The sequence below is a fragment of the Sorex fumeus genome, unplaced genomic scaffold (genome assembly GCF_029834395.1).
Source record: "Sorex fumeus unplaced genomic scaffold, SorFum_2.1 ptg000033l, whole genome shotgun sequence".
NCBI classification, from domain to species: Eukaryota; Metazoa; Chordata; class Mammalia; order Eulipotyphla; family Soricidae; genus Sorex; species Sorex fumeus.
In genome coordinates this window covers 7,251,834-7,275,322 of record NW_026606090.1, presented here as the reverse complement: position 1 = coordinate 7,275,322, position 23,489 = coordinate 7,251,834, and the positions used below count along the sequence as shown (strand labels likewise).

At 44.3% G+C, this 23,489-nt stretch overlaps 1 protein-coding gene across 1 annotated transcript in view; it reads right to left on the bottom strand.

The window, feature by feature from the left end:
- ARSJ (arylsulfatase family member J) overlaps positions 1-17,015 on the bottom strand; it is a 79,400-nt gene extending 62,385 nt beyond the window's left edge. The window contains exon 1 of the mRNA XM_056116637.1: positions 16,511-17,015. Coding sequence (XP_055972612.1) covers positions 16,511-16,908 — 398 coding nt within the window. The 5' untranslated portion in view covers positions 16,909-17,015. The remainder of the gene's footprint in view (positions 1-16,510) is intronic.
- Between the last annotated feature and the right edge of the window lie 6,474 nt (positions 17,016-23,489).

The following is a 23,489-nucleotide window of genomic DNA, read 5'->3' as shown; positions in this document are numbered from 1 at the left end:
ATTCTGGATGATGGTCCAATATCACTATTTAAAAATATTTTCTCACTTAGATGTTTTCACTGAATTTAATACAGTTATCAAAGAAATATAAAAGGTAAGGTAAAGGCCCTCCCGTTGATCGTCGATTTGCTCGAGCAGGCCCAGTAACGTCTCCATCGGAGACTTTGTTGTTACTGTGTCTGGCATATCGAATACGTCACGGGGAGCTTGCCAGGCTCTGCCGTGCGGGCGAGATACTCTCGGTAGCTTGCCGGGCTCTCTGAGAGGGGCGGAGGAATCGAACTCGGGTCGGCCATGTTGGCCGCTTGTAAGGCGAACGCCCTACCCGCTGTGCTATCTTTGATACATTATTTATGGTACTACTTACTTCAAGTTATTCAGTCTAGAGATCATTACCAAATAATCAAGCTTATAGACTTGTCTCTGTGGTGAGGTCTGAATGCTTTATGTGCGTAATCCCATCTGATCCTCAAAGTAAACCTCACAAGGTAGGTCCTCTAATTATCCCAACAATTTTCCACAAGACAATGGAGTTCTAGAGTCTGATGGCTGATGCTACAAGGGAAACTTGCTCTTCAACGCTATGGCATTTATTTGTTTTAGATGAGATTCTGTTGGAAGATGTTTACTTTAGTTCTGCTGTCAGTGATTTGGAAGAATGTGGTAAATAATGGCAATACATCATAAAATATCTGGAGGATGAAACAGAAGAACTGTGGTCTCAGGGGAGATAGTAAGCTAAGCCTGGCACGGGTGTGAAAACGAACAGAGAAGGGCTGGAGTGAGACAGTATAGGGTCGGGAGGCAGGTGATGGCTTTTTCAGAGTCCACTTGCAAGCAGATGCTTCCTGTGCTATCTCTCCATCCCCTCAAGCACCTTTGAAACGGTAACAGTTTTAAATTAAAAAAAATTAAATTAAATTATTTTTAATTTTTAAAAATAAAATTTGTGGCTTTGTCCCTCTGGCAGAGGGACAAAGCCACGCGGGTTCCGGGGCTGAGACCTCCAAGCCTACTCGAATTGGAGTCGAGCATCTTCCACCCAGATCCTCCAAATTCCAGTAGGCGGGGGTCACACCCACCACCAGGCCCCCTGGCGCCGTGTAGTCCCATCAGCGGCCAAGACTCAGAGACTATAAAATCCAGATTCCGGACGAGAACAGTGCAGTCTTCTGCCCCCGCGCCTGGGTGTTCCTTCCCGGAGCCCCTTGGAGGGGAGCGGGTTGAGCTTTCCTCCCCGCCCCGACCAGGGCTCCGGCAGCCGAAGACCTCCAGGACCAGCCACCACCATGCTGAGACCACTCTCCGCACACATGAAGGTACTGGCAGAGGGACAAAGCCACGCGGGTTCCGGGGCCGAGACCTCCAAGCCTACTCGAATTGGAGTCGAGCATCTTCCACCCAGATCCTCCAAATTCCAGTAGGCGGGGGTCACACCCACCACCTGGCCCCCTGGCGCCGTGTAATCCCATCAGCGGCCAAGACTCAGAGACTATAAAATCCAGATTCCGGAAACGCGCGGCCGCAAATGCGGCCGCGCGACATCTTATCAGACCTTTTTTTTTTTTATGACATCTTATTGTCTCATTACTACTTTGGACAAACTTGCAGGCTATCGAATGTAGCCTGCCCACAGGGCAGAGTCTGGCAAACTCCCCGTGGCGTACCAAATATGCCCGATACCAGTAACAATGATGGGTCTCATTCTCCTAAATAGCCTTGAATATAATCTCAGGGCTAGGATGAAAGAGACGTTACTGGGGCCTGCTCGAGGCAATCGACGAATAACAGGATGATGAAATGAAAAATGAAAAAATAAAATTTAAAAGAAGCATGTGAGGGAGATGAGGATTCTAATGAAACCCTGCCTGGAAGAAATGGGTGGTGGAGGTGGTGGGTGGGTGAGGAGAGTAAGGGACAGAGAACCCTGTGGTGCTAGCATTGTCTCTTGGAACTGATAACCCAGACGGTTGAGTTGGGAGGAAAATGTGGGGAGGTCATTCCAGAACCTTAATCTAAGGCCACATTTTGAAGATTCTTATGATTAAGACATGCTTAGGTACCCAGAGGCAGGGTGGGATGGGGAGGGATGAGGGGTGGGAGGGATTCTGGGATCCGTGGTGGTGGGAAATGGGCACTGGTGGAGGGATGGGTATTTGATCATTGTATAATTGAAACCCAAGCACAAAAATTTGTAAGTCTACAACTGTACCTCATGGTGTCTCACTAATAAAAATTTTAAAAAACCATGAATTTGGAAAACTCATACATATCTAGATTTACTGCAGTGCTATTTACAAAAGCCAAGATCTGGAAACAACCCATATATCTAACAGCTGATGAGCAAATAAAGAAAATTTGTTATAGCCAGGGATATAGAATGAAGAGCTTGAGAATTGTTCTTCAGTAGGAAGCTTGTCTCCTGGGACTTAGAGAAGGGGTCACTATGACAATGCTGGAGGGAAGTGGATGGTGTGCTGAAAGCAGATACAGGCATGACTCCGTATCAGTAACAGTACTGTAAACAGAAGTGCCCAAAAGGAAAAGAGAAAAAATATAAGAGAAGGAAAAAGTGCCTGCCGTAAAGGAAGGCCAGGAGTGGTGGGGCAACTGGGGCGGGAAGTAGACACCTATGAACATTATATGCCTGAAATCATAAATAGCTCTGTAACTGTGCAATCTGCAGTGATTTAATCACTTAACTTCCCTTTAGTCGTCGATTTGTTCGAGCGGGCGCCAGTAATGTCTCCATTTGTCCCTGTCGCGTGCTAGTGTAGCCCAATGGCATCTGTTCGCTCCGGGAACAGGAAGAACAGTGGAATCAAAGAGATGTGCCCAGAGCCGGAGGTTCTTCGTCCTCTTAGCTATTTCTTCGACGTTCTTGAAGGCGTTCCAAGCCGCTCTCTTCCTCCTGCGCAGCTTGGGTGCCAGGTCATTTGTCATGTTGACCTCTTGACCTAGGTACACATAGCTGTTGCATTCGGAGATGGTCGTTCCGTTGAGAGTGAATGGGGCGTCAGGAACGAGGCTGTTTCTCATAAACATTGTCTTCGTAAGATTCAGCTGTAGTCCTACCTTTCCACACTCATGGTCAAAGTCGGCCAGCATTTGTGCCGCTTGGCTGATGTTTGGTGTTGCTAAATAAAATTAGTGATTTAATAAAAACTAAAATTAAGAAGAAGAGATGGCATGGAATACTACTCAGCTCTAAGAAAAGACGGTGTTTGCCTTGCAGGAGGCCGGCCCAGCCAACCTGAGTTCAATTTCTCTGCCCTCTTGGAGAGCCTGGCAAGCTACCAAGAGTATCTCGCCCGCACAGCAAAGCCTGGCAAGCTCCTCGTGACATATTTGATATACCAAACACAGTAACAAGTCTCACAATGGATACGTTACTGGGCCTGCTCGAGCAAATCAATGAACAACGGGAGGACAGTGCTACAGTGACAGATAAGAAAAGATAAAATCTCGCTCCTTTGATGATGGAGAGTCATGGTAGGGAATGTAAATCGGGAGAAAAATAAGTGTCTGATGGCCTCAGCCATGTGGTATATGAAGAAACAAGGCTAAGCAACAGGCAAAGCCCAATGAAAACAAGCCCATAGTCTCTAAAAACAGAACCAAGGTCAACAGAACTGAGGGCTGAGGTGACAGGGGACGGGGGGAGGCGGAGAAGCGACCTAGGGACAGTGGCGGAGAGACTCGGACCCTTGACTGGTGGGAAGGGTGCAGTGACATCACATACCTAAGACATGAATTATTGGCACTATCATCCTACACATCATCTCCATCATGGCCATTCAAAATTTTTGTTAAGATCAAGAACTGGGCTCTAGCAGCCAGGTAATGGAGTTCTGAGAAACGTTTATAGATGAGGAGGGTCACAATTTGGACAAGAATGCAGAATTCTCACTCAGGTGTGAGACTGGAGTGTGGAATCGGAATTATTTAGTTGGATATTGAAATTGGGGTCATGGAACATCATGAAGGCTCGATACTGTCTTAAGCCCAAACAATTCATTGAGATACGGAGATGACAGTTCAGAGTTCAAAGTTTATAAGGTTATATTAATAATGAACAATCCATTCTAAAATCAGAGGCTCGGGAGATAGCAGAAGGGTTGGTGGGACCCTGGCTGGATCTCTGACCTGTTCACATTCCAAGGCCTGGAACAGGGTCACCTCAGACATGGGCACTGAGCCATTTGGATGGTTTAACCAAGTACCACTGGGGATAATCCTTGAGCTCCCTGATCAGTGCTTAGGAGCACCCACTATCCCCATGTGTGAAAATGCTCATTGCCCAACGCAATTTGGCATCTTCACCACCCTCTTCAATTTTCATTTATGGCTGTGCTCTTTCTGTCACCATTTCAGTACACAATGCTTTCACTTGTCACAGGCTTAGTAGGGTTTCCTGATTCTGCCAAACGTGAAAGGCAACTGCTATACACACATAATCTCCAAGTGCAGAAACTCAGAGGAAAAAAATTCCTAGTCACCTTCCTAGACTGCTCAGAACAACCAATATCATCTGAAGAATCTCGGCAAAGAAAATACATTCAAATGATCTAGTTGATGAAATTGGTTAGATGCATATTTAATATGTTAAAAGTATGAAAAAATACAGGTGTATGTGGAGCTTAATTCTAATTTTCTCCCTGATAAATGAAAATGGATAAGCGCTATGACTACATTTGTAGAGCACTTAGAAAACAAAAACACAATGAGTTGACTCCTTTTCTTTTTTAGTGGAGCAGGGGTGGAACCCAGGGCCTCATACATAAAAGTCAAGTGCTCTAATGTTGAGGCACAACTACATCACTAGATCATGAATAGTTCATTCTTTCCAAATTTATTTATGACTGAAGTTCATGAGACTGTTACTCTAAATTCAAAAGAATTTTTACATAAAAGCTGCACAGTACTTAAAACGTCTATTAAATATTTTCATGTTATTTAATTGATTGGTAGAATAACCTTTAAGTTGGGAAAATAAATAATATTGTTATTCCAGTTCCACAGAGGAAAATGTGGAATCTTAGAAAGATGAAATGACTTATAAAAGGTCACAGGAATTTGTTGCATCAGCACCATAATTTAGATTTCTTCTCTGTAAGTCCCAGGCTGTTTCTACACTAGTCCATTGCTTGCCAGAGAGAAATGAATTATAATTCCATCCATTCATTCATTCTTCACAGATATACTTAGCACCTATATGGATAACCTGCTGGGCTGGGTGATGCAAGATTTATGGAGGTAATAAATCAGAGTCTCGGTGTTCAGGAGTCCAGCAAGCAAGGAAAGAGGTTCTAGCACAACTGTGAACGTAGTGGAAAATCATGTGTAATAAGACAGCAATAGATTGAATTATGAAAGGTCAGTGGGCTACATTATTCTAGCCGAGGAACCATGGAAAGAAGTATAAGGGAAGACAGTATTTTAGTTGAATTTTTATGAGTTGTTAACATTTGGACACAGAGAGAGACTGGCTGGGGCTGGAGAGATGGTACAGGGTTAGAAGCTGACCCTGCATGTGGCTGTTCAGGTTTGGAGCCCCAGCTGCACAGAGCCAGGAGAAAGCCCTGACAACCACTATGTTGTCCAAAAATGAGAGAGAGAGAGAGAGAGAGAGAGAGAGAGAGAGAGAAGAGAAAAAAAGAGAGCGAGAGAAGAGATGGGATAAAATGAAAGAGAAGAGAGAAAAGAGAGAGAAAAGAGACAAAAGAGAGAAAAGAGAGAAGAGAGAGAAGAGAAAAAGAGAGAGAAGAGAGGAGAGAGAAAAGAGAGAGGAGACAAAAGAGAAAAAAAGAAAAAAGAGAGAAAAGAGTGAGAGAAGAGGAGGAGAGAGAACAGAGAAGAGACAAACGAGAGAAAGAAAAGAAAAAAGAGAAAAAAGAGTGAGAAGAGAAGGAGCGACAGCGAGAGGGAGAGAGAAAGAGAGAGGAGAGAAAAGAGAGAAAAGAGAAAAAGAGAAAAGAGTGAAAGAAGAGAGGAGAGAGAGAAGAGAAGAGAGGAAAGAGAGAAAGAGAGAGAGAGAGAGAGAAGAGCGAATTCCAGGGAGTATAGATGCTATGTGCAAAAAAATTCGAGTTCAGTTCAGAATGTGTGTGGACAAACGGTCCATCACCTTTTCTCCGGAGGACAGTGAGAAATCAGAGAAAGGAAGATAAGGCTAAACACTTTTTGGGAATACTCAGTTGCTCAACGTTTTCATAATCAAGTAAAACAGAGATGATGAAAACAGCAAAGGTTTTGTCGCTCACAAGTTTAGGCTCAAATACAGGCTCTGTTGCTTCGAAGCTGTATGACTGTGACCAACTTCAAAACTTTCACACGTCGCCCAGAAAAGGAGGCTGTTGGTAAAATATTTCATAATATTTTTTCAAAAAAATAAAAATATTTTACCTTCAGGGTGGATGGAAAGATCAAATGACAAGATGTTTGAAAAACAAGGCAAGTCTTAGTAAAAATTAATTTCTTTTCCTGCTCTGGGGTAGCAGGGCGAGTGTTTACCGAGGGTGGTGATGTAATGAGAGTTCTGTTCGAGACCCGCCAATGAGTCTGATGAATTAGAGGAGAGAGGGGAAAAGGTTTGGCAAGAGAGCACAGAGGGAAATGAATGTCTCAACAAGGTAATGAGACTGGCACTTTTTAGTATCTAGAATAATGAAAGAACACTGCAATGCTTAGCAAAGTGAAAATGCAGTGGGGGGGGGCGGGGCGAGGGGTGAGGATGGTTTGCGAACTGGTCTTGGAACACTGCAACAGGGAAAAAATTAAAGAAAATGAAGCAAACTTTGGGATCAAAAATGCTTCCCTGTTGAGTTCCTATTAGAAGCAGGATATCTGGGTCATTAGATTCTCCCTTTTTTGATCTCTGGAAGAGGTGGCATGGATGAAACAAAACATTATCAATGCTCTACACCTGGACTGACCCCTCCCATTCAGAAGAGGTGTTTCTGGGAGGACTGCCCGAAGAGGGACTCACTTCACACAGTGACTTATTGAAAAAGACATGAATAACATTTCTTTTAATTAGGGAATTGGCTGATCACAGGCATGTCTATAGCTTACTCGACTGATTCCGCTCTCAAAGGATCCATCTCTGTGGTCAACTAGAAAAAGGCAGCTACTGGCTAACTAATTTTTTCCTGGGGGCTAATTCTTCGTGAAATGGCTACTTGAGGTCTTCCAGGAACCCTTTTCCTTTTCTCCTCATTTTTCCAAGTCAAAGCAAAGCTTGGGGGAAAAAAGACCTACTTATTTTTCTTCTCAACCTGGGATTATAAACAACGAAATGACTAAGAATTAGATATTGTGCAGAATGTACTGACCCCGAGCCAGGTTGTCTTCACAGGAGCACTTCGGAGGAGGGCAGGCTGAGTTTCCTTCCCTGCCCCAAGCAGAACTTTGGCAGCCGAAAACCTCCAGGACCCAACCACTGCCATGCTCAAGGCTACTCTCCACATGCCTGAATGAGACTCATCCAAGAGGGAACCAGCAGAAAAACCCAGGTAATGCGGGCCCCGTGACTGAGATCTCCAAGCCCGCTCGAATTGGAACTGGACCTCCTCCCGCCAGTTCCCCAGTTTTCCAGCAGCTTGGCCGTCACACCCACAAACTGCGCCCCCCGACCCCCAGTGCCATGTATTCTCATCAATGGCCAAGATCCAGAGACTATAAACTAAAGCTCCTGGAAGAGAGCTTTATACACAGAATTTATACACAGAGATTTATACACAGAATTTCCTGGAGCATGTGGCAGCTTATATTCTAGCCTACTTACTTACCAAAATTAGTACACATTTGCTTGGTTTTAACATACTTGCTTGTATTCTCTTATATATGGGCTTAAATGGATCCACAACAACCTTCACACACTTCCCTCTTAATGTGGAGGGAAGGTGCTTGGTGGTGGGATTGGTGTTTGAATATTTTCTGTAATGAACTATTGTGAACTACTTTTTGAAAATAAAATATATAAAAATTGAAAAGAAAAGAATTATACATTGTAAGGATGCACTTAAGTGAATACATAGTAACTGACATTTATTGAGCCCTCTCTGAGTGCAGAACATGCCTTAACACTCTACCCCACGATAAGAGAAGGGCACAGAGGGGCAATATGTCTACGTGTCCACATGCCTCTGAAATGGAGTCATCAACCCCTTCACTGCTGCTCCCCAGAATCCTTTGCCCAGATGAGTGGCTGAAAGAATTCAGTTACTGTTAAGTTCTCACTTTCCATTGTTGTTGAGAGATTCTTGGACAGACCCACTGAAGAGAAAGGTCTTTTCCCTTGAGTGGAAGCTCGTCCTCCAAAACAATCCTTTTGTTCTTGGTCCCCAGGGAGGGATTTCTCTAATCACAATCCAATGAAACACAGGCATGCCAGGACCTGTGGTACATTTTCAGGGGATGTGCTCACTGAGAATTTCATCTCTAAGAGCAACCCTGTATAAACTCTTGGGGAATATGTTCCCCATCTCTGCAGTCCCCACCACCAGAAGGCAGCCAGAGACCCACTGTCCTTGCACCCGGGACCCTGGGACAGGCTCCTGACTGTGCAGAACAAGTTAGTGGAGCTGCAGGGGTGAGGGATGGGGGCAAAGGCCAGACTCACCTTGTCTCCAAAGAGAGAGGCTGTAATTGGGGAAGGATCTAGGGTACCTTGCTAGTGTTAGAGGTGGAGTGACTCTACTTCAAAACTGTAATTGTTAACACTGCTGCAAACAAGCAACTTACACTATAATAAAAAAAATTGTCAAGTTACTGAGAATTAAAAGAAAAAAATTCTGCCTAAGGTGAAAGCAAACTATCAATTCCTGGTTGGAAAGTCAATGAATTGACTTCTTGGTTAGAAAGAAAAGAAAAGAAAAAAACACTACCTTTACCTATGTCAGCCGTATTGGAAGACAATTTTCTAAATGGTTATTTTCTTGGTTAATTTCAAGGTAAGAAACTGGAGCTGGAGAGACAGCAGGGGCTGGAAGGCGTTTGCTTGCCTTGAATCCCACTGTCCCAGGTTTCAATTTCCCCAGCATTGTATGTGGTACCCCGAGCATCACCGGAGATCACTGCTGAAAGTGCTCAGGGAACCAGACGTGGTGCTGAGCTGGCTGTACATGAGGCAAACACCCGGCCAGCTGTGCTATTTCTGGCCTTTTTAAAAATTTTTGTTTATTTTTTTAATTTTTATTAGTGAGACATTATGAGGTACAGTTGTAGACTTACAAATTTTTGTGCTTGGGTTTCAATTATACAATGATCAAATACCCATCCCTCCACATGTGCCCATTTCCTACCGCCACGGATCCCAGTATCCCTCCCACCCTCCATCCCCCCATACCACCCTGCCTCTATAGCAGGGCATTCCCTTTTGTTCTCTCTCTCTTATTGGGTGTTGTGGCTTGCAAAAGAGGCAATGGGTGACAATCATGTTTGGTCTATAGTCTACTTTCAGCATGCTTCTCCAGAGCATGGCTCCCTTAAGCTCCCAAAGCAGCAGTTACAGTCCCTACCTTGCCAGTTAGAATCCTATACTTGGTTCCAAACACTGCCAAGCAGTCCACCGCGGGTGATGCTACAAGCACCTGGCCGCCTTGCCTCTACACTCCTGGCTCTGCCTGGTCTATGAGGGGAGGCCTCAGCACCCTGCATCCTGATGCCTCCTTGCCTTCCTCCTCGTGCTGGAGATGTTTCCCCCATCTCACTCGAGCACCCATTCCCATTCCCCAAACTGTACGACACACATAGTTCTGGTCTGAGCACACATCTCTTCAAAGACAACCATCTATCAAGGATATACAAAGTACTGGTTGAACTCCACAAGAAGAAAACATCCAACCCCATAAAAAATGGGGCGATGAAATGAACAGAAACTTTCTCAAAGAAGAAATCTGAATGGCTAAAAGGCACATGAGAAAATGCTCTACATCATTAATCATCAGGGAGATGCAGATCTAAACAACAATGAGATATCATTTCACACCACAGAGACTGGCCCACATCCACAAAAACAAAAGCAATCGGTGCTGGCGCGGATATGGTGAGAAAGGGACCCTCCTTCACTGCTGGTGGGAATGCCGACTGGTTCAGCCCTTCTGGAAAACAGTATGGACGATTCTCCAAAAATTAGAAATTGAGCTCCCATTTGACCCAGCAATGCCACTCCTGGGAATATATCCCAGAGAGGCAAAAAAGTATAGTCGAAGTGACATCTGCACTTGTTTGTTCATTACAGCACTCTTTACAATAGCCAGAATCTGGAAAAAAACCTGAGTGCCCTATAACAGATGACTGGTTAAAGAAACTTTGGTACATCTACACAATGGAGTACTATGTAGCTGTTAGAAAAGATGGAAATTTACATACAAGTGGTACTACATGCAAAGTATTATGTTAAGCGAAATGAGTCAGAAAGAGAGGGATAGACATAGAAAGATTGCATTCATCTGAGGAACATAAAGTAACAAAATAGAAGACTAACACCAAAGAGTGGCCGAGATTAGCAAACCAGGAGGTTTGCTCCATGGCTTGGAGGCCAGTCACACATTCTAGGGGAAAAGGGAGCTCAGATAGAGAAAGTAGCACCAAATAAAGGGTATTGGGAGGATCCTCCCAGGATGAGAGAAGCATGCTGAAAGTAGACTATAGACCAAACATAATTGCCACTCAATGCCTCTTCTGCAAACCACAACACCCAAAAGGAGAGAGAGAACAAAGGGGAATACCCTGCCACAGAGGCAGGGTGGGATGTGGGGATGGGGGGGGGGGCGGTGAGAGGAATACTGGGACCCGTGGTGATGGAAAATGGGCACTGGTGGAGAGATGGGTATTTAATCATTGTATAATTGAAACACAAGCACAAAAATTTGTAAATCTACAACTGTATCTCATGGTATTTCACTAATAAAAATTTAAAAAAACAAACAAACAAACAAACAAAAAAACAAAGAAAATCATCTACCTCTTTAGCCTTTCCAAATGTGGGGCTGATCTTATTTCATCTCAACTCTCTGACCCTGATACTTCTGTTGCCTTGTTTTGGGGCTTCTCCTGGCTCTGTGTTCAGGAGTTCCTCCTGGGAGAAGTCGGAGGACCATATTTGGTGTTGGGTATCTCATCTGGAATGGCTACATATGCAAGGCAAGTATCTTATTTATCTATACTGTCTCTCTGGCCTCCCGCACCAACTCTGACACATTTTTTTCTTTTTTGGGTCACACTTGGTGATGCTCAGGGGTCACTTGTGGCTCTGCACTCAGGAATTACTCCTGGTGGTGCCCAGGTGATCATATGGGGTACTGGTGATAGAACCCAGGTAGGCAGTGTGCAAGGCAAATGTTCTACCCACTGTACCATCACTCCAGCCCCCACTTGACACATTTTTGAAAGGATATAAACACTTTATATTCTCCCATTTTCCCTTGGCACTGATAAATCTAAGAGTCATGGAAGGAACTTGTAAAAGTCTCAGTCTAGTTTAACCCAACATTTCTATGGTAATTCTTCTGCATTCAAGCGTCAGAACATGGAAGGAAATAAACACAGACGAAGGGTCTCTGTTTGAAGTCTTTGACCTGGATCTCAGGGGGACTCTCATGCTGCCAGCATTTGTACAGCATTTCCCTCTTTACTTTCTCATTTCTCCAAGATGAATATTTTCTGTCTGGATTTTCAAATGCCTTCATCTGTCCTCTTGAGCTGATGGCTTCATTTATTACTGCGCTGAGCAGGATAAGGGGCCAGGAAGAGAGAGAGCAGGAGTGATGGATTATTTCATGGTTCCCTTGGCACTGCCCGGCGTGCCCACTCATGCTTGCTGTAACAAACAGGCCCTTGTTAGCAAATTTCTAACTTATTTATACCTGTTAATACTGTTTCGGGATTCTCCTTTATTTCACATTACAATGTATGAACTGGTCAAGCATGGATTAAGCAGCTTTCTCAAGAAAATAAAAAAGAAGATCTTATATTCCAGGTATCAATGTCTAGTGTAAAGTGATATTAGTTGAGAGAATGTTGTATTGGGACAAGGAAAGGCAAAGAGATTAATAGGACATACAGGGACTAGAAACAGATCCAAACATGTACTTAGATCTGATTTGTGAAAAGGCAACTCTGCATGTGGTAGAGCTGTACCAGATATGGAGAAAGAAGAAAGGAAGGAAGGAAGGAAGGAAGGAAGGAAGGAAGGAAGGAAGGAAGGAAGGAAGGAAGGAGAAAAGAAGAGAGGGAGGGAGGGAAGGAGGGTGGAGGGAAAGGAAAGGAAGGAAGCGTGGGAGAGAGGAAGGGAGGGTGTCTCATGAAAAAGCAGGCTACAGAGTCAGAGAAGACATAGTAAAAGTAAGTAAAGGCCCTCCCGTTGATCATCGATTTGCTCGAGCGGGCCCAGTAACGTCTCCATTGGAGACTTTGTTGTTACTGTGTTTGGCATATTGAATACGTCAAGGGGAGCTTGCCAGGCTCTGCCATGCGGGCGAGATACTCTCGGTAGCTTGCCGGGCTCTCCGAGAGGGGAGGAGGAATCGAACTCGGGTCGGCCATGTTGGTTGCGTGCAAGGCAAACGCCCTACCGCTGAGCCCAGAGAAGACATTATTAACTTAAATACCTGGCAAAGAAAAGAAATCTGTAAATAACTACCAGTAGTCAAGCACAGCAAGAAGCAATCACCTTGGGGCTGGAGCAATAGCACAGCGGGTAGGGCGTTTGCCTTGCACGCGGCCGACCCAGGTTCGATTCCCAGCATCCCATATGGTCCCCCAAGGACCACCAGGGGTGATTCCTGAGTGCAGAGCCAGGAGTAACCCCTGAGCATTGGCTGGGTGTGACCCAAAAAGCAAAAAAAAAAAAGAAGCAATCACCTAACAGAAAAACAGGCAATAATCATGTGTTTCCTTAAAGGGAATATCCAAATATTCATTACAATATGCAAAGATGCTCAATATCATTAACCATCAGGAAAACATTTCCCTAAATTTTCAAGATAACCAGAATGACTAAAGTGAAAAAAAAATCCCAACTGTTGGCAAAGATGAAAAGCATACAAAGCTCTTTATACATTGCTCGTAGCACATTTTTGTAAACTGGCAGCACATTTTTGGGAAACTGTTGGCGGTACCTAGAAAATCTGAATCTATGTATCCCTATAATTGAGTAATCCCACATCTTCACAGATAATCAAGGGAAACGTATGCATGTGTTTGCCAAGGAACATATACAAATATGTTTATGGTAGTACTGTTAGAAAAAGGCTCAATACTGAAAATGACCAAACATCCATCAAAACCAGAATGAATGAATAAAGTGCAGTTTAATTTTACAAAAAAAACACTATTAGAAAATTAAATGAATATCATTTATGTACAGGAAATAATATTAATAATAGTTTCACAAGAATTATTTTAAGAAAAAGAAGTCAGACATGAAAGAATACCTTCTCTTTAATTCCATTTAAATACAAGTCAATAGCAGGCCACATTAATCTGAGTAGTAAAAAGTTGGGAAAGTTAAATAAAATGAATTGATCTAATATACTGTTACAAGTGACCATTATTTGAGTTACCTTTGCAATTGTTAAAAATGCTTAATAGTCTTTATGAATAACAGTAAAAACAAAATTATTGCCAAAGAGATAAATTCAATTCAGTTAGCCAAAATCTTTCTTATTTTAAAAGTCTGCATACAACATATCATCTATATGTTGTAAAAATATTTGAGTCTTTCTGAAGCTTTTGCTGCATTATTTTCCTGAAGAAATGCTACCATTTCTATAATGTATTTAAAAAATTTTTGATGAAAAAATTTCAATTGACCTTATCTTGTGATTGCAGAGGTAACGTGATTATGATAGTGTTAATATTTATGACTTTGGCAAACAACAATACTGCACCTCCACTGCCAAAGTACCCAAGACCAAAGTTCCACTGTCTCTGTGTGGCTTTTTGTCTTTCTGCCACCAGGCTAAGTGCTGTTTCTCATGTATAGAGCTCTTGCACCACTACTTTCTCTTAAACTCTGTGGGCACACTTAGTGAAACACAGATAACAGCAATCTCACAAAGTGCTTAAATGAGGCCAGAGTACCTCATCCCCCCAAACCATAACTGTTTGGGAAATGCTAGGATTTAAGACCAACATTCTCGATTAATATTAATGAAATTATTCTAATAACCAAACAGGCTTTTGCAGTTATTTCTCAGCTCAACCTCAGACCTACTGACATTTGATCGTGTCTGGACCTTTAAGTGTGAGTTCTAGTGAGCTGTAGATCTTCGTGAGTGTCTCAACTGGACAACCCATGATCCAGAGAGCAAGGTTTATTTCATATTAATACCACACAGATCTGATTTTAGGAGCTAAACTCAAGGAATTTTTTTAATACCAGAGGCTCCAGAAGGCATGAATACATATGTGGTCAATGAAAAAGGAAAACATGTTCTCTGGAATATATTAATCAATATAAATTCATTAGTAGTAGACCCAGACGAGGTATCTATAGCTACTTTTTTTTCCTAGGTCTGTATTTATTTAAAGGTCAGTTCCAGTGATTTGATTTACAGGAGTGAAAATGTCACCTATTTAATTCAATTCAACATTTAAATCAAACCAGAGCAACCGTTTGAACTTTTCTCTGTTAAGCATTTGTAGAACTTGTTATACTGAGCAGATTTTAAGTGACTAAATCTCATTGGATGTTTGATTTCATTGAAAGAACACAGTCAATCTTTGACAAAAGTGACAAATTGGGAAGTAGAAATTATTTCCTGAGTAGTTTCTGTTTCATGTGATTAAAAAATCATAAAGATGAAAAGATGAGATGAAGATCTTTAACCAGTGCCAGATAATGCTTTGGAGCCAAGTGTCCTTGTTTGGTGTAAATCCTTAAACCTGTATTCTGTTGTCAAGGATAAATTCATATGATCTTTCCATTACTATTGGCTATCTGAATAAACCTAAATTATATAAATTAGTTGAAAATTGAAGAGCTTTACTTGGTGAGATTTTATGAAACATTAATTTCTTAAGTCAAATAGAAAAGTGGTGAGATTTGACAGGAAGAACTTGACCTCTAGATGACCAGATGAACTTGTTAATTTCCTCCCAACAACCTGTCCCACTACAAATATCAAATGTACTTGACACTCTGGCATCACCATCAACCTCCAGAGTGACTCCGAAGGACAGTGAGACCTTTTTCTCTCATCCTCTGAAAAGAGGAAGGAGGAGGTTTTTCAATTTTTTTCTTTTCTGGCACTGACGCTTGCTCTGTTCTGACAGTTTGCTAAGCAGTGGAAATCATCCTGTAAGCAAACCTCTCTGCAAGACAGAGATTCCTACAAAATAGTCTTTATTTTTCCAATGAATGCTGGCTACTCATAGAGGGCCCAATTCCAAGAACAACTCTAAATGAAGCACAGGTTCTCTGAAACTGAATCACAAAACACCTACATGAAATTTTCTAGGCTTCTTTTTCCCCTCTGATGCTGGACACCCTAGTTTATTTCCATCCCACAGATGAATGTGGACATCCAAATCAGTTAGAGTGACCTTAACATATAGGGGGAAGATGAAAATCTGAGCATTATCAAAAAGATTTAGCTGCTTAGCAAAGTAATGTCGAGATCAGAAAACACTTTAGCGTCCCAAATCTTCTGAGTTTTCTCAAAGTTATTCAGAAAATTCTCGGACCAATGAAGAGAGCAGAGGACCCGAGATGAACTTTGGAGCATTTAGCATCGAGTCCACGCCTTTGAAGAAGCCGTGGTAAGTACCCATGCCCTTCGCTAGTGATGATTCCACAAAAGAAAATGACCCTCTAGAGAACCAGAGTCAGAAGAAGACAGGTCAGGTCTGACATTATATCATATCCCCACTGTCTGGGTTAAGCCTCTCTGTGATGACCTGAGGCTGTGATAAGCAAATTCTACATTTAAGAATAAGAGTCACAGGAAATGTTGGTGTGTTTTTCTTATCAGTGAGGGTGCCTGTGAATTTAATTATGACACTTAAGCAAAGTCTGAGTATGCGCAGAAACCCTGACAGATCCTGAAAGAGGGACCTTCTGGGTGCCGGGGCTTGACAAGTGAGGCCCAGCTCTGATCCCATAAAACAAACAAGGAAACAAAACTCCACAAAACCAAAAAAAAAAAAAACCTCCAAAGTTTAAAAACTTCACAGCAGGCTCCCAGAGCAAGCAAAAGTGATCAAATTTGCCAGACCATTAACAAGATACCTCTTATTTAACATTTTGACTCAACACCAAGGTCCAATCCCCCCATGCATTCACCCATCCGTCCGTCCGTCCATCCATCCGTCCATCCATCCATCCATCCATCCATCCATCCATCCATCCATCCACCCACCCACCCATCCGCCCATTCATTCATTCATTCATTCATTCAACTGCCCCATAATTTCTATTCTCTTAAATTAAGAACTCGTGTTAACTCGTGTTAACGCTTAAGATTCCTTCAAGGAGTAAAAAGAGGAAACAGTGAAGTCTTACTTTCCAGTAATAAACTGACTCCTGGATGGCGTGCAAATAGGCTGGACGTAGTAGTTCTCCAGCTTGACTCCTTCGGCCGCCAGCCGGTCGAGAGTGGGCGTCTTGATCTCGGACCCGTGGTAGCCCACGTCTCGGAATCCCTGATCGTCAGCCAGGATGAAAATGAGATGGGGTTGGGAGGTGGCCCCGGGCGTGGGCGCCGGCGGCGCCTCCGCAGCCTGCGCTCCTATGGTTCCCTCGGGCTCCTCTCCGGGGCGCTGGCCCCAGGACAAGTAGCCGTAGGTGAGGAGGCTGAGCACCCAGAACACGGCCAGCGCCCCCATGGCTAGCAACTTCCCCGGCCAGAGCCGCGCCGGCTGGGGCGGAGGAGGAGGCGGCGCACCGCCGCGGGGGGCCATGCACCCCACTTCCCGGACGGGCGCCCCTGGGCCCAGCGCGCACCCCGCCCTGCAGGCGCGCACATGCACGCGGGAAGGGGCGACCCCGCGGGGCCCGGGCGGCTGCGGCCCCGCTCCTCCCTGCGGTGTCCAAGCCACTAGACTCTTCCACAAGAGACGGGCGGTCTCAGGGACGCGGCTGGGCGTCTGGGAACCCCAGGAGGTCGCGGCAATTCTCCATCCAATGTCACTTTTTTCTCTTCCGAGATCCCCAGGGTGGATTGGTCCAACCCCCCTAAGTTAACGCCTCCGCCCCCAAAGTTCTGCAGACTGGTGGGGGTGGGACCAAGAGAGTCACCTGGGGCGGGAAGCCCGGAGCGCCCTCGGGGTTGGGGGGGCGCACAGGGGCCAGCGGGGACGCGGAGAGCTGTCGGGGCTGGGGACCAGCCCCTCCCCGCCCCTAGTCCTTGCTTCACTCCTCTGGGCGCTCTTATTTCTCCGGGGTGCACTCACCAGGCGGTTAAGCAAGAGGAGGAGGAGGAGGAGGAGGAGGAGGAGGAGGAGGAGGAGGAAGAAGGGGAGGAGGACGGAGAGGAGGTGGGGGAGGAGGGGGAAGAAGGGGAGGAGGAGGAGGAGGAGGAGGAGGAGGAGGAGGAGGAGGAGGAGGAGGAGGAGGAGGAGGAGGAGGAGGAGGAGGAGGAGGAAGCTCCTTGCCCACTGCCAGGCGTCCAGCTGCTGGCGGCCGGCGCGGTCCCTGCCCCCAGGGGTCCGTGGGGTGCGGGGGTGCGCGGTGCGCCCAGGCTGCGCGAACTTGGGAAGTTTCCGCGGTGCGGCGTTCCCGGTCGCCTCCCCCCTCTCCCCTCGGAGCTGAGCGGGACTTTCTGCCTAAATTCGGAGTTCCCCTAGTCCCGAGGTGGGAGGAGGGGATGGGGGCGACGGTGCGTCTGAGGTCCGATCTTTTTTCCCTTTGCCTTTCCGGGAGGAGGAGCGTGGAGGGGATGGGGGGTGGGGGTTGGAGGGGGGCGGGCTGCACGCGCCGCCCGAGCCCTGAGGGGACCGAGGGCGCTCCATCCACAGCTCCCCCAGCATCAGCCGTCGCCCCGCATCCCCGAGATAGCAGCACAGCCCGGCACTGGCAGGCAAACTTTGGGGAGCTTCTGGAGGGTAGGGCGCGCGCGAGAAGAGGAGAGAGCAAATTGGACAGCTGTTCTCCCCATCCCCCTTCCCTCTGAGATTTCCTTTTCTAATCCCGGGAACCCCAAATTTTCCATTACTTTTATCCCTGCCCCCTTCCTCTCCCATTTTTTTAAAAAACGGTAGCACAGAAAAGTTTTGATGTTTCCCTGCTTGCCCACTTCGCTGCCTCCTCTCTTCTTCCTTTCCCCAAATCTGGCCACCAGGCACCGGCAGTCCAGAACCTGGCATGGACTTCGAGGTTCATCAACCTGGCACCGTCAGGAAGCAAAGTTCCATGGCCAGGGGCACGGAGATACTTTCTTCTTTCCCCCAATGCATTTAAGAGTGTGTGTCCAAGAACAGATGACAGGATTAAGAAACTATGGTACAGATACACAATGGAATATGACTCGGCCTTATGGAAAGATGAAATCATGCAATTTGCTGTTTCATGGATGGATCTGGAGAATATCATACTGAGTGAAGTTAGTCAGATGGAGAGCGACAGGCAGAATGATTTCTCTCATATGTGGGCTAGAAAGAAACAAAGTGGGGCTAGAAATGCCCAAAGGCAACAGAAACTCAGAACTGGTCTTCAGGAGGAAGCTGACCACAGGGGCAGGAAGGGGGAAATGGGAGGAGGATAGTGATGGAGGGTGTGGCGTTGGAATGTCTGAGGCATGAACCCTGGCATTAGCTGCGATGAATAAACCACAGTGCCTAAGGACAATTAAAATATAATCACTAGCGTTTTTTTTAAAGTTTCTTATTGAACACCGACTATGGGCAGGGCACAAAATGTCAGATTGATCCTGTTGCATAAATGCATAAATGTAGCTTTCACCTAGTCATTTAATGGAGTTTTTTCTTCTTTGATATCTTCTACCATGCCTCCTCCTCTTCCGGCTTAGAAACAGTCTTTTTGCAGGTGGGGACCATCTCACAGAAGAACATGAGGTTCTGAGAAGCATCTTGGGGACTTTGTGTAACACTCTGGCCTTACTCTGTGTTCTGCAGCACACGCTGGCAAGATTCAGCATTCTTCTCCAGCTGCTCATCCTGTTTACGTCTTCAGATACTTTGTGGGGTTTTTGTTTTTGTTTTTGTTTGTTTGCTTTCTTGGGATGACCACATCCAGTGATGCACCGGGCTTACTCCTGGTTCTATGCTCAGAAACCAGGCCCTGCAGTGCTTGGGTGACCATATGTGGTGCCAGGATAGAACCGAGGTTGGCTGCACACAAAGCAAGTACCCTACCCACTGTACTATCTCTTTGCCCCCTTGTGGGTTTTTGGCTCTGCGGGCCTCGGATGACCTAAGAAGCTTCATGATCATTATTAAAGTGAGCTTGAAAATTTGAATACCCCGATTTGCATGATTTGGTAGGATTTTCTGGGTCAAAAGAAGAGCAAACCATTTTTTGAGGTCACCACCGACAGAAACCGGAGTCATTTATTTTTAATTCCTTCCTATTGCTAAAGCTTCTGGTTGAGTTTCCAGGGAAAACATTTGCAAAATGGCATCAGGACAACTCTGGAACTTACAGTGTGCTCCATTTGGTTCATTCTGCTAACACGTGTGACCTTGTCCTCGGATGCATTTCCCTCCTGGAGGCCATGCCGGCCCATGAGCGGGGAGAGGGCCAGCATTAGATGATGTGTTTAGAAATGTGATCTTAGCGATTCTGTGAGTGAACTCACCACTTATGGGACAAGACTGAAACGCACAGGGCTAAAACTGCAGCCTCCCCTTCTTAGCAAAGTGTCTGAGTGGAGGACAGACTTGGGGCCCCTCAGATCAGTCCAGCGGCTTTTAGCTGGTACGAATCAATGATACAATTCCAGAGAAACCTTTGACACGAGAAACAAGACTATTTTTGGTTCTAATTTCAAACAAGAGAAAGACAAAAACTAACAATGTTAGCACTTATAGATGATTAATCACGTACTATCATAGCATACTGTAATGTGCACACACAAGCTTTCAGAATATTTATTTAGTGCTTTATCTATTTTATCTACTTGCCCTCTTCATCAATCTAAGGAGCCAATCATCCATTTGATAGATATTTAAGGAACTTGGTGAAGGCAGGAGCATAATAATACTGAAGAAAGCCAGCCACGGTAATGGGAAAGAATGACACGGATTAATGAACACCCCTAAGACCCCAATAGTTATCTACTACCGTTGAGTAAGCCTTAGGACAAATATTCAAAAGGATAGCAACAGTATTTAAAGAACTTTTTGAACATGGGGGAAAGTTCTAGACTAAATGGTGCAGGAAAATGATTGTTCAACAGGCAGAGAGGGATGCCAATTCCTTTGTTCTCTTCCCCTGGGAGAAACAGGAAGAATTCCACCCGCCTTCCAAAAGGCTCTCTCTGTCCAAGTGAGCTGCAAGAAATGTCCCAGCCACACAGCACAGAGAAGACTAGGGTGCTAGAGGCAGGGAACGCAAATCCCAAAGCAAGGCACGCCGAATTCACATTCGGGGTGCCAGGGACAGAACTCTGGCCTCAAAGAAAGCGATTCTAGCACTCAGACCTAGAACTTTCAGTTACTAATGAGAAGCAAAAATCAGAGTGGCCTGCTGTGACACACCAGATGAGATGTGACTCACCGAGGAAAGTCATCAGGTGGGTGGTTGTTCTGCCCACAGAGGGAAGTGGCTGTTCCCACATTCACAAGTAACCCCTGGAGAATGAAACTGGAGACAGCTGAATGCACATGTTCTACAGTCTATGTATTAATAGTCCAAGCTACAGAGACTTCCCATTTCTCTTGACAGGATCAGGTTTTATTCACTCACAGCTATCCACAAAGTATTCTCCTGAAATCCCAAGTTAAAAAGAACTTTTGTGCCTTGGAAGTTTTTTCTTGCCACTAGAGCCATAGTTTAAGTCTTTAAGCATACCCTTCACTTGTAGGATTGCATCTTTACCTATTTTTCATGGACGAGGTCTCATTTACACACATACCTCTAGTGATGCCTTGTTTGGGATATAATTTTTTTGGGGGGGTCACACCCGGAGATGCACAGGGATTACTCCTGTCTCATGCACTCAGGAATTACTCTTGGCAGTGCTCGGGGGACCATATGGGATGCTGGGAATTGAACCCGGGTCAGCTGTGTGCAAGACAAATGCCCTACTGGCTGTGCTATCGCTCCAGCCCCTTGTTCAGGATATTTAATGAGCTCAAAAAAATGATGGCACAGGTAGTTAGCAAAGCACAAGAAAATAGGAGCACTGAAATGAGGAAAAACACAGGAAGAAATGAAAGTTATGGTAGGACCAGGAAGGAAAATTTGATAAATAACAGTTAAATCATAGTTAAGAACGTCTGAGCTTTGAATATGGGCGAGCAGGTATAAGAGATATGATGGGTCCCAATGAAAATAGCCTTAAGCAAGAAAACTCTGAAACACATTGTGCTCAGAGAGAATATTGAAAGCAGCAAGATTTAAAAAAAAAAGGAATGTACATACAAGGAAAGCCCATCAGATTCACAGCAGATCACCTGATCAAACGAGACTCTATGAGCCAGAAGAGAATGGAGAGATACAGTACAAACACTCATGGAAATCAACTCCTCACCAAGACTCCATCCAGCTACCTCCTCGTTCACATCCGAGAAATGATACAAAGCTTCATCGACAGACAACTTAAGGAGTTCATAATCTTGAAGTCAGATTTGCAGACTCTTTAAAGACGATTCTTTCAAGGACAAGACACACTTTCCAGAACAAGGCATGGAGCATGTACTCACTCAAGGTGCTCATGGTTGCCATCGGCTACATGAAGAAGTATGTTGACGACTTGTTCGCTGAGGGATTTTCTACTCTTTCAATAATGAATTAATGTCTCATTTATATGAATGGTCTACATATGATTATAATGCTATTTTAAACATCCCTAGAGATTTTTATAATAATCTTTTACTTGTTAATTCAGGCACTTAAGTAGTATCTGTATGATGTTCTAATACGAAGCCAACACTCCCTTTCTTAGACCATAATTCACTCAGTACCTTTATTGGCCTATTCAGATTTTCCCTTTTAAATTCTGCTTAATTCTCTTCCCCTTTTCTAAATTTTACATTTGTAAGTTTTACCTATTTCATGTAAACTTTAAAATGTATTATCCATATTATTTAAATTTATATAGCACAGTGGGTAGGGCGATTACCTTACACGTAGCCCACCCGAGTTCGATTTCTCCGCCCCTCTCGGAGAGCCGGGCATGCTACCGAGAGTATCTCACCTGCACAGCAAAGCCTGGCAAGCTACCCATGACATATTCAATATGCCAAACACAGTAACAAGAAGTCTCACAATGGAAACGTTACCGGGCCCACTTGAACAAATCGATGAACAACAGGAGACAGTGCTACAGTGCTACCTTTAAGAAAGATTGAATTTTCAAAAACTTTTTTTACTTATAATTTTGTGGAATTTTAGGAGATTAGTTCTATTCACCTATATGTGTGTAGGTGTCACAACACACATACAATAAATCTCTTCTATATATGGGGATATGGAGCAAGAAATATAGTAAGAGAACAATAAATGGTCTAAGTCATAGTAATTTAGGATGGTGCCTATTGAACTGTGCTTACGTGTGGGGGGGGTGGGGGGCGGGAGGAGAGAGAGGGGTCCCTGGGCATCAAGTTTCACTGCAGCTAAATCTGACAATCTGTTGAGCCACTTGCTCCAAATGCTTCTTGTCCCCTCCTGGGATGAGTCTGATAAAGTCACCTTCACTGCAGCGACTGGAGCATGGGAGAATAAGCCCAACCAAGCAAGCCACTATTTGGTGCCACTGGCTAAGGAAGTGCTTTGGACCAAGCCTAGAATCAAGATAGGAATTCCATCTTCCCCAGAGAAAGCAATTAGAAACTTCAAGGATTGGGAGACAAAATAGGGGAGAAAATTGGGTGAGCAACGAACTCTATATCTCAGTTGGTTTGAAAACTCAATGGACTAAAATATTTGCCTAACGCATAAGAGTCCCTGATTCATTGCAAAAATGCTAGTCATGTGTATTTCCATTTGCTCCTAAATTATTTTATACTTTGATGTTATTCTAGTCAAAACTCCAATCTGATGATAAATCAGAACTCACTCTTCCTAAAAAGGGAATGGATAAAAGATCCCTTCCTGAAATACTATACAACAAAATTAAATGATGATTGATGAGAGGAGAGATCTAAAATGGATCTGATATTATAGGAAAACAATACATGAAAATAAACTTTTCAGAATGAAAGAAAGAGTATTAAGAGTGATGAACTTATTATTTGCATAATTATTGCAACCACACTGTAAAAGATTAATGGGTACCCAAAGAAAAATAAATCCAGCTGAAATCTGAGAGCCAAATTAGAACAAAAAAAGTTAAACAAAACTCCAACAGAAACTTTAATTG